At 37.3% G+C, this 11,282-nt stretch overlaps 2 protein-coding genes across 2 annotated transcripts; one reads left to right on the top strand and one right to left on the bottom strand.

The window, feature by feature from the left end:
- The first annotated feature begins 749 nt into the window (after positions 1–749).
- LOC147857564 (putative fructokinase-7) lies at positions 750–4,765 on the top strand. The gene is made up of 7 exons (XM_087327012.1): positions 750–1,052; positions 2,372–2,577; positions 2,839–3,051; positions 3,325–3,522; positions 3,682–3,819; positions 3,919–4,035; positions 4,293–4,765. Exons 1-7 carry the CDS (start codon positions 806–808, stop codon positions 4,425–4,427), a joined length of 1,254 nt encoding a protein of 417 aa, XP_087183138.1. The 5' UTR covers positions 750–805; the 3' UTR covers positions 4,428–4,765.
- Positions 4,766–9,148: 4,383 nt separating this feature from the next.
- Positions 9,149–10,937, bottom strand: LOC147857565 (uncharacterized). Its single transcript, XM_087327765.1, has one exon. It carries the CDS (start codon positions 10,546–10,548, stop codon positions 9,427–9,429), a length of 1,122 nt encoding a protein of 373 aa, XP_087183891.1. The 5' UTR covers positions 10,549–10,937; the 3' UTR covers positions 9,149–9,426.
- Positions 10,938–11,282: the final 345 nt, after the last annotated feature.

Raw genomic sequence — 11,282 nt, forward strand, 5'->3', positions numbered from 1 at the left:
AGGCAACACTTCAGAAGTATTTGGACAGCGAGAGGCGACCAAGTTTCTAGAGGGAGAAGAAAAGCCAAACAAGTCCTGAGTTGAGACACATGCACACATACAAAATACATACATGCGTACATACCTACTCATACATACATTTACATACATACATACATACATACATACATACATACATACATACATACATACATATACATATACATGCATACAAATGCAAATACATACATACATACATACATACATATACAAATACATACATACATCCATACAAATACAAATACAAATACATACATACATACATCCATACATCCATCCATCCATCCATACATACATATAGACAGACATACAAATACAAATACAAATACATACATCCATACAAATACAAATACATACATACATACATCCATACAAATACAAATACAAATACAAATACATACATACATACATCCATACATGAAGAAGGAAGAAGAAGAAGGAGGAAGAAGAAGAAGAAGAAGAAGAAGAGGAATTCTCTCTTTTCCTGATTTCTCTGCTTTTTCCTTCCTACATTCATTCTCTCTCTCTCTCTCTCTCTCCCCTCTGAGCTGCTGGCTATGGCGACAGTCGCTTGATCCTTCCTTCCTTCTTTCTTTCTTTCTTTCTGAATTCACACATACATACATACATACATACATACATACATACTCTCTTTCATCACCTTCTCAGCCAGAAGAAAGAAAAGAGAGACAGAAAGAGCGGAAGAAGAAAGGGCTCCTCTCTCACTCAGCTGTAACCCGAGAGGAAAAAAAGCTCCGTTTCACCCATGGCTATGGCAATTGTTGCAGGATCCGAGCTCCTCAACTCCACTTCCTTCTTCTCCTCTTCTTCATCTTCACCATATGCTTCTCCTTCGCTTTCTTCTTCTTCTTCTTCATGCCGAGTATCATCTGCTCAGAAGTCTGTCCACTGCTCATCTTTCCTTGGCCCCAAGCTTCAATGGAGCAGAAGTGGATATAACTCGTCTTCTAGCTTCTTCAAGAAAAGCTTCTTCAATTCGTCGAGAAGACCGGGTACTGCCATTTTTCTTCCTCCTTCTCTTCTCATTCTCTGTCTTTATTCGTCTCCCTTTCGCTCTTATCTCACATCCAAGAAACTTGAATACATCCTTTCTCTTTCTGTGTCTCTCTTTTCCACTCCTCGTAAACCATACTTCATTTTTCTCCGTATGCCTTGTCTGACTTCCTTCCTCTGTCTCTGTTTGTTTCTCTTTCTTACTCTCTCTATCTCACTTCTAAGAAACTCGAATACCTTCCTGTTTCTCTCTGTGTGCCTTTCTTTCTACCTCTTTGTAAATCATACTGCTATGGTTTTTTGGGTGTTGATGATCATGTATTGGTATCAGATCGTGCTCAGATCTCCGTGTATTTTTGGTAGAACCGTATGCTGCCTCAGTATTTGATTGTATCCCATGTCAGTTATCAAACACCGAATAAGTCTAAGATCGTATGCTGTCTACCTAAGGTTACGATCACGAAAGACAGATCTATGTTTCTAAGCCCACGTGCAGATTCGTGCGTTTTTAGATATACAATAATTTCCCCCTCTATTAAATATCTGATATTTCCAAATGGAAACATCCATGGCGATTCTTTTACTCGTTCTCCTCCATCTATGTATCTATATTTTTCACAGTGTATTTAGAATGGAAAAATCTACAGTTTTTGTTGCAAGTATAGTGATGCATAATGGAAACATCTACAATATATTTGCTTTTCCTCACGTTGCTGCCATGCACATAGATCCATGCAAGGTTGTTATGCCTCGTTCTTGCAAAATCATCCCAGTTTATTTGTCTGTTGAGCAATGTTTCTTATGCTTATACCCTACGGATGCAAAATCTTCTTGGCTATAAATCATTTGATTGAATTCAAGGTCCCATTGAATGTGGAAAGAGGTTTATGAAAATTCAAAATGGCATATGGAAAATTGGTCTTGATTTAATCATTTTTAATGAATTCAAGGGTTTCTATGAACCTTTGGATACAGGGTTTCTTATAATAATTTACAATACGTGCAAGAAAATAACCGTGGTTTTAGTCATTTTGTTGAGTTCAAGTTTGAAGAGAGAAAGCATGATCTGATAGTTCAACAGCTGGTATATTAGTGGCATGCATACACGCGTAACGTGCATACATACAGATACATTAACTGTACATATACATATATGCGGACATGTATATATGTTGAAGCATACAAATATGTTCCTATAAACCATGGACATATGCTTAGGAGATCTAAACATTCTTATGCAGTTTCAATTAATCATATTATTTTGCAAAAATGGAAATTATATAACCAGAAAGTACCCTCTTTATTTATCTATTTGCAGCCATTATTAAATCGTCAATAAAAGAGACCAAGGAAGAGGAGCCATTAGTTATCTGTTTCGGAGAAATGCTCATTGATTTTGTACCCACTGTGGCTGGAGTATCTCTTGCCGAAGCACCTGCCTTCAAGAAAGCGCCGGGTGGTGCCCCTGCTAATGTAGCTGTTGGGATTGCTCGGCTTGGTGGGAATTCTGCCTTTGTTGGGAAGGTAATTAATCAAATAGTAAATCATTTCTTTGATTTTTGGAAAAAAATATATGTTGTTTTTTTGCCTTTGTATGTTCTTGCACATATCATTTTTTTGCTTGACTTAAAGTGTCTAATTACAACATGTTTATAAATTAATTTCAATAACTTTGTGACTCTATCTATAAACAATAATTTGTTTGGATGTCTAGAGTATTGTATATGATGTATAAAGGCAATGCTTTCATGTTTTACTTTAAATGTCTTCTATATATTCGTGCAGGTTGGGGCTGATGAATTTGGCTACATGCTTGCTGACATTCTGAAGAAGAATAATGTGAATGCTGAGGGGTTGCTATTCGATGAAGGAGCTCGGACAGCTTTAGCATTTGTGACGCTTCGAGCTGATGGTGAGAGAGAGTTCATGTTCTTCCGCAATCCAAGTGCAGACATGCTTCTTCAGGAGAATGAATTGAATGCGAGCCTGATTCAGAAGGTGCTCTCATAAATTCTTTTCTGTTGAAAGTGCTCTAGGACTAGATAGTGGTACCTACATACATAAATATGTATGCACCTACATTTACGATACTTACATATGTACGTATACACATGTATTTTGTTACATGTGTATGTCTGTGTATATACATTAACATGATTTATATGCGTAAATACATGTGCAGATCATTGCAAAGATTGACTTTCAATGAGTGTTTTTTCTGAAATTTTGAAGAAAAAAAGCTCATGTTCTTTCCAATTTTCTGGTGTGTAGGCGACAATATTCCACTATGGGTCCATCAGTCTCATAACTGAGCCGTGCAGGAGTGCACATTTGGCAGCAATGAAGATTGCAAGAGAAGCCGGTGCTATTCTGTCATATGACCCAAACCTGAGGAAGCCTCTGTGGCCATCTGAGGATGCAGCACGTGACGGCATTCTAAGCATTTGGAATGAAGCTGATATAATTAAAGTAATCATATGCAGGATTATTTTGTGTTGATTAAAGGCTTTTATACGCTAGATTAATTTCACTGTATTAAAAGTCATGATATGCCATTTTATTCTCTCTTGATTAAAAGTCATGATATGGTAGTTCAATCATCAAGATTATAATGGATATGCTTTCTAGATTAGCGAGGAGGAGATATCTTTCCTTACCCAAGGAGGTGATCCTTACAGTGATGAAAGCGCCCTGAAACTTATGCATCCAAAGCTTAAGTTGCTTCTAGTTACAGAGGGACAAGCTGGTTGTAGATACTATACAAAGGTATTTTGCAGGAATGGAAATCCTAGTACTAGATAGTCTACTTTTTTTTCACTTTTATCTATGCAAGAATGTTTTTAACTGATCTGTTGTTGAATGCAGAATTTTAGTGGCAGAGTTGAAGGCATCAAAGTTGAGACAATTGATACAACAGGTGCTGGAGATGCTTTTGTTGCTGGCATTCTGAGCCAGCTTGCTAAGGATTTATCACTATTAAATGTATGTGAGCTTTCGCTTTAGTGAGGTAGCAAATTAGGAAAGAAGAAATTTGAATAAATTGATGAAGAATGGTAATGTGCTGTTTTGCGCTGAAATCATGGCTAGTTTTTTATATCATTAGCTATGCGTTGTTATCATTAATTGTATTCATTGGCAAAGAAAATAATGTTCATACATAGAATATAAACAAAAGTAAAAATCGAATATAAATTTGTTATTGAAGAAAACAGTTTGGTTAATCATAGCTATGTTTGCAGGATGAGGGAAGACTGAGGGCAGCATTACGATTTTCAAATACATGTGGTGCGATTGCAACAACCGAAAGGGGTGCGATCCCAGCTCTACCAGATCGGGAGGCAGTTTTGAAACTGTTGAAGAAGGTCACAGTCTAATATGATGAGGCTAAGGACAAACAATATACAAAAGATGAAGCTTTCGCCAATTTTTCTTTAATGTTTACTCTGCAATGAATAAGTCAGGGGTCCATTATGTAACGAGAGTGGCAGCCACTTTTTACTTCCCTTTTTTTTCACCATTCATGTAGCCACTACCAGCCTTTTTGTGTTTCCCTTTTTTTTTTTTCACGACTCTTACAGGGCTGGGTGAAATAAGGTTGTGTACCCATTTGCAGAGGAGGAACTAATTAGGTGAAACATTTATTTAGATTCAGTCCTTAGAAGAAAGTGTCTTGATTGACCCTTTGAGAAATGACCAATTTTTTTTTTTTTTATCTTTTACAAGAGGATGAAACCCTATTGTTGTTCTTGATGATGATATGATGATGATGATGATGATGATAATGGTACCTGGAAAGTGAAATGGGTAAGATTGGTGGGATGTGAAGCAAACCATTCTTTTGGTTTGCGCCAGAATGCTGAAAACCAGATTCCAACCTCTGCTAAATGTGGCTAGAGTAGTATCAGTATATAAATAGAATGGCAATTATTGTTTGTGAATAATGACTGATAAATGATGATTGTGTCTCTTACATGATCAGGACCTAGCCTAATTTAATATATAACTAAGTGAAGAGAGAAAGAATGAAAGAAAGAAAGAAAGAAAGATATATTAACGTGAGAGAGAGAGAGAGAGAGAGAGAGTGTATTATATACTATATAACTATAATACACGTGAAGAGCATGTTCAGGATTGAATGAAAAGCTTGCCTTCACTATTTAATTTAATAACAATTGTGAGATAAAAAAAAGTCTTGTTCATTTTATGTTTATTTCTCTTGGAAGCTGAAAAGCTATGATGTTTATTTCTCTATTTTTATTGTTTCTTCTTCTTCTTTAGTGCTTGTCCGAAAACTCTTTATTTGTTTTCTCTCTTTTCTTCTTCTTCTTTACTGCTTGTCCGAAAACTTCTTATTTGTTTTTGCTCTTTTCTTCTTCTTCTTTAGTGCTGTCCGAAAACTTCTTATTTGTTTTTGCTCTTTTTTTCTATGCAAGTGCATTGTCTCTTTGCACCTTTGTATTTGTGTGTGCACATCACTCTGTCCAATTATACATTTCTATTTACCTCTTGTAAAATTGTTGAACATACATTTTCTACCAAATAGGACCTGTCATTTCACAAAATCAAATCAAAATCAAGCATCTTACAAGGCTTCACACCTATGATGCATTGTGTAGACATATGGTCTATATATTTAACTAGTTATGAGATTGATTTATCCATTTGTGTTGTGGGAAACATAGGATGAATAAGCAACTAGCTATTGGATGAATAGCTCCATTCACATTGTGCAAAACTTACAAGTATTACATGAATGAGAGAAACTATCATACACATGTGTTTGCTTTTGTATGGGGTTACACCAACTTGGTGCATGATGGTAAGCGCTTTTGCTTTAGGTTACTCTCAACTATGGGATTTATAGAGTTATTTTATTCAAAGGAATCACACTTTTTTGTAAGGAAAAGTGAAAATTGTAGCAAGACGACTCCTTCACTACAAAAGAAATATTATGTGGGTAGGAGTCGGGACATAAGAGGTATTATTATTTTATGAATTAAAAGACAACAGAAATCTAGTAAAATGTAATGACTAGAGTTTCTTGCTTAACTTTGTTGACACAAAAAAAGAGTCTTTCTTTATTTATTCCTTCTTGTCTTTCGTTTATGTGTGAAAAAACATTTTTAAATGGTTTCAACTTTTTCTTCTTCTTTAGGTTTCAAGGCGATGGATTCACAAGACCCACCATTTAGATATATCTTTGTTGTGTTGTAGCCATGGAATAGGAGAAAATGAAGTAAATAATGGCAAAGCCTTATATTACACAATAATAAGTGAGGAAAGCGAGAGAACATTTAAAGGCATAAGTTAGAGGAACCATAATTATACTAGATAGAAGTGTTGTTATTGGATGCAAAATTTTGATATCTCATTTGGATTTCTACTGCTATCTATTTGAGACCTTACAAAATATATATGAGAGAGAGAGAGAGAGAGAGAGAGAGAGAAAGAAACATGTATTAATGTCTTCTTAGACCAAATTTGGCCCATGAGACAAGTGATTACAATAATGGGATATGTACCCGATTGTCGAAAATAAAAATAAAAATAGAAAGTTGGCTTAGGAGAGAGAGAGAAAGAGAGCAAACAAGAGTTTTAAAATGATTTCATATTTGTTTTAGAATAGCCGCCTACTATGATGTAATGGTGGACATGGAAAAAGACTATAAAAATGTATCGAAGATTTTGTTTCTCATCTCAAACCCCTTTGCCTTAATAATGAGGCATTCGTGAGTTTCTTAGTGACAATGACATTTCAACATAGGCAAGAGAGAGAGTTTGCCAATCTAGGTATACGCGGTTAGTGGCTTGAGAGTGCTAGACCACTACTCTCACCCGACTCAACTTGGAATGTCTAAATAGGACATTCAACCATGTATGATTGGAATGACACAAAGCACAAAGCACAAAGCACAAAGCACATTACCACCTTGGTTAGCACGCCTTGTGACACAACACACTCCATGTTACCATACCATGTTTAGAGACATAATCCACTCCATATTATCATCCCAAGTCATTTAGAGTCAAAAGGAAACCATCATCATCTGTGTAAGTTGATGTGGAGGATGAAGAGGCCTAATGTTATGGGCATGACCATATTTTATCCCATGGTAGTTTGAACAATAGTATTCTACACACGAGGATAAAAGTGTTAGGGTTAATCAAGAGCATAAAGAAGTGAGGATTACTTTTAACCCTAGGAATTGAGACAAACCGTAAGGGCCAAGTGTGAACTTGCGTGGGGGCCTTTGGTCTAGCTATAAATTTGATGTGTAGCTACCCTCATTAAGCACCTCCTTCGACTACGTCGACACTGCGATCTTGCGATGAACAAACTCTTGTAGCGAGAGCGCTAGTACCAAACACGACTTGATGCCATGGCGATAGTATGGGACGCCAATTTAGGCTCGAGTCCATCTCGATCCCTAATCGGCACCTTTCTTTCTCTCTCTTCTACCCATCTTATTTCCTTATTTCATGCTTGCATTTGGAATAATCTCTATACCTAACTATGACATACCATAGTTCAAACTTTGCTTTGACCATGATAAAGAGCACATTGCATTAGTAGGATGCAAAGCATATGCCCCAATATTTAGAAGATATTTCAATCATCAATCACTTACAAGAACCACAACTCCACAAAAGGCAAGTCACACACCCCTATTCGAGCGTTGGACGGCTCCCATTAGCTACGACAAAACTATGCAAAACACCACCTTTGTTTTGGCGGAGAAGACTCTTTCGTATAGTTTTATGGGACTTGTTTATGAGTGCCATAGGTCAAATCTACAATATTCTCTTAAACACCTATACCCATCAAAATGACCTCAAGATTTTAACCCTTTAAGGCTCTATCTATTTCTCACTACAATTCCTTTTGAGCCTCCCAAGAACTTCCAATTCAATCATGTCATAACATTATACTCGAAGAACGTTTATGAAAAAAATTAAGGAAAAGTACCAGGATACCCCTGGAAGTTCGTCTATTTACCAGAATGCCCCTGGAAGTTCCAAATTTACCAAACCACCCCTATGTCAAAAAAAATACACTTTATAAAGTAATTATACACTCCAATCTACAAGCCCTATTTACCAGAATACCCTTAAAACACACATTTCTTTACTTAAGAGATTCTTTGGGTCCTTTTTACTTACTTTATAAGTGTATTTTTTTGGACATAGGGGTAGTTTGGTAAATTTGGAACTTCTAGGGGCATTCTGGTAAATAGACGAACTTCCAAGGGTATCTTGGTACTTTTGCCAAAAAATTACTAGTTTACAAAGGTTTCAATTTCAACGTATATGGAAAGTATTTTCACGATTATATCTGAAAATCAGGAATAAATCTTGCGTAGATTAAAATCGGGAATAAATCTTTGCTTAGAAACACTAGGGAACAAGATCTTTTCAGATTATGATCCAAGTGAAGAATATTGTTTCATATTACCAATTTACCATTAGGAACATCAACTTGGACGACCATCATTACATCATTACATGCATGTTTGTTCAATATGCAAATATTCATGTATCAAATGCCACATTCCTCTTGGCAAATTCAAGGCCTTAAAAAAACATAAAGAGAAATCATCTATAACATGCCATGCCATCATATTCATACAAGTAAAAGCAAAAAGACTTGATACTTTTAAGTGTCTGAATTACTAATATTTTGAAATACCAAGAATGTGTTCATTAATTTCATCGCATACTGAGCTCCGTAACCAATTCACAAAGGGCTGACCAAATTTCGACAGCTAATGCCAAAACTAGATCCACTCAAAAACAACATTAGATCTGTTCCCTATCAATATAACCCTAAACAAGATTAATGAAAGACATAAACCCTTGGAAAAATCCAAATCTTGCAATTTGTAAACCACCCTTGATTAACCATATCACTTCTTGGGACAATTTCAAACACAATTAAGAATGGATAAACCTTGAAAATATAGAGAAAATAGGCCAAGGTCAATGTTGATATTATCATCTCTTCCCAAATAAATGTATCCATATTGGCAATATTTGACATGAGAATTCAACAGATGAAACTCGTTCTGTCTAATGTATGCGGTTAATATATTGAATGAAAGCATAAATCATGATAAAACTGTCCATGTAAAAAACAAAGAAAAGTTGGCCCTTACGGGATAATAAGCACATACAACAATAAAAATACTTCATAATTTTCTTAACCTTAGGTATCCTTTCAAACTTAGGGTCCAATAGCAGTCTTTGCAAGTGATGTATTATATATATATAAACTAAATGAAGGATGGTTACCTTACACAAAGTAAGGATTAATTCTCATTTCAAAAGAGAAGAAAACTCAACAAAAAAAAAGAGGCATGAGAAAAAGTACCACTGTCATTGTTCACAAGGTGTGGATACATCCCCACAACTCTCTTCGAAATGCTCTTCCAACGGCTCCTCCGCATGGTTCAATCCTTCCATCTCTTGAACCCGTCTCCGTAACTCGTTTCTCTCTTGCTCAACCAGAAACAACCTCTCTTTGAGCGTGAGATTTTCCTCCTCCAGGCGAGCGATGAGTCTCTCTTGCCCGTTCACACAGTTCTGTATGTTCCTTGGTACCATACCCAACAACATCCCACTATTCCTCGAAGAAGATGGTGGCCGTGGAGAAGAAGATGACGGGTAGATCATCTCGAATCGGCTCAAGCCTTGATCGATGCGTTGCTCGACAGAATGAACAGTCGGATCTCCTCCTCCTTCCTCATTGTTTGCCATGTTATCCCCTTGTTCAACATCACTCTCAGTTTCAGACTGGGCGGCTGCTCGATCCTCGTATGAACGGAGCCGAATCAGACCATTCATGGATCCATAGCCATCCACGCCTAGCTCTTTGTTCATCTCTTCTAGAGAGCCTTTATCTCTCATACCAGGAGATAAGAGGGGGGTTCTTACTAGGGTAGCAGGAGAGGGCGTGACGGCAGATGCAATACCACCATGTTGTTTCGCCCTCATTATAAATGAAGTGGTATTTCTCGGTGCTAATGGAGCATGGGAAGCAGAAGTTGGATAATAAACCTTCTTGTGCCTTGACACTATCCTTCTTCTCTTCACACCATTCCTCGACATAATCTCTGTAGAATTATGCCCAGTATTGTTGTTAAATCCAGGGTTATGGATATTGTTGAGACCACTATTGTGGACATTACTATTAAGGATACCATTATTGTTACTGTTATGATGGCCCATCCATGTCATCATCATCGGCATCATCCTCGGCCTCGCTATCAAACCATTATTAAAATGAGTTGGCACCATGGCTATGGTGGCATTGTTGCTGTTTGGGTTTGTGTTCTTGTTGTTTATACCTTTCCATTTCTTGTTCTTTTTCTTATGCTTAGCTATGGTATTATTATTACCGTTTGTGTTGACGCTATTCACAGGATTCTTCGGCTTCCGGAATGCTTTACTCATGTCAGGCTTACCTGCTTGAAGGGACTCTGGTGCAGAGAAGACCATTGCTGGAGAAAGACAGAAGAACCTTGGAGACAGCCTTTTGTTCTGCAAAAAATTAAAGAAGAACGCAAATCCTTCCAAAGAAGTCCCAAATCCCTTTACAAAGGGGGCTAAATACTTCCCAAGGGTCTCCTAATCGTTGAAAAGAAGCCCTAATTCTTTTCTCGAGGAACCCTAAATCACTACAAAGAATTTCTGGTTTGTTTCCAAGGGACCCGTTAATCCCTCCAAAGAAAACCCTAAATCGTGGCAAAAGAAGCTCTATTAGAACCTTCCAACAGAATCCACAGAGAGCGTGATGGTAAGTAAGCCCAAAACAGAACTCCGTAAAGAAAAAGCAGGATCTGGGGGAGGCAGGAAAGTAGGACCTCTGTGTGTGGTGGGTGGATTACTTAAGGGTTTCTTCCTGACGAAGAAGAAGAAAGAGGAAGGGATCGATGACGATTCAGAAGCCGTGAAGAAGAAGAAGAAGAAGAAGAAGAAGAAGAAGACGGCAGTTAAAAAGAACTTTACGACTGCGATCTGGATCTTGCGACAGGAATCGGAAGGAGAAGACCGTCTATCTGTCTGATTGACTGTCTGTCTGACTGCGATTTCTCTGCGTTTTCTTACAGTCTTTGCGATCGATTGGGGGGGCAGGGGGGGCAGAAATTCCTCTGTTCCTGCAGAAATTCCTCTGAAATTCCTTTTGTTCCTGCAGAAATTCCTCTGTTCCTCTATGAATGTGAAGAAAGACA

This window comes from Azolla caroliniana, unplaced genomic scaffold (genome assembly GCF_043228905.1).
Source record: "Azolla caroliniana isolate FFs.n. ecotype wild unplaced genomic scaffold, voAzoCaro1.0.p SCAF_11, whole genome shotgun sequence".
Taxonomy (NCBI): domain Eukaryota; kingdom Viridiplantae; phylum Streptophyta; class Polypodiopsida; order Salviniales; family Salviniaceae; genus Azolla; species Azolla caroliniana.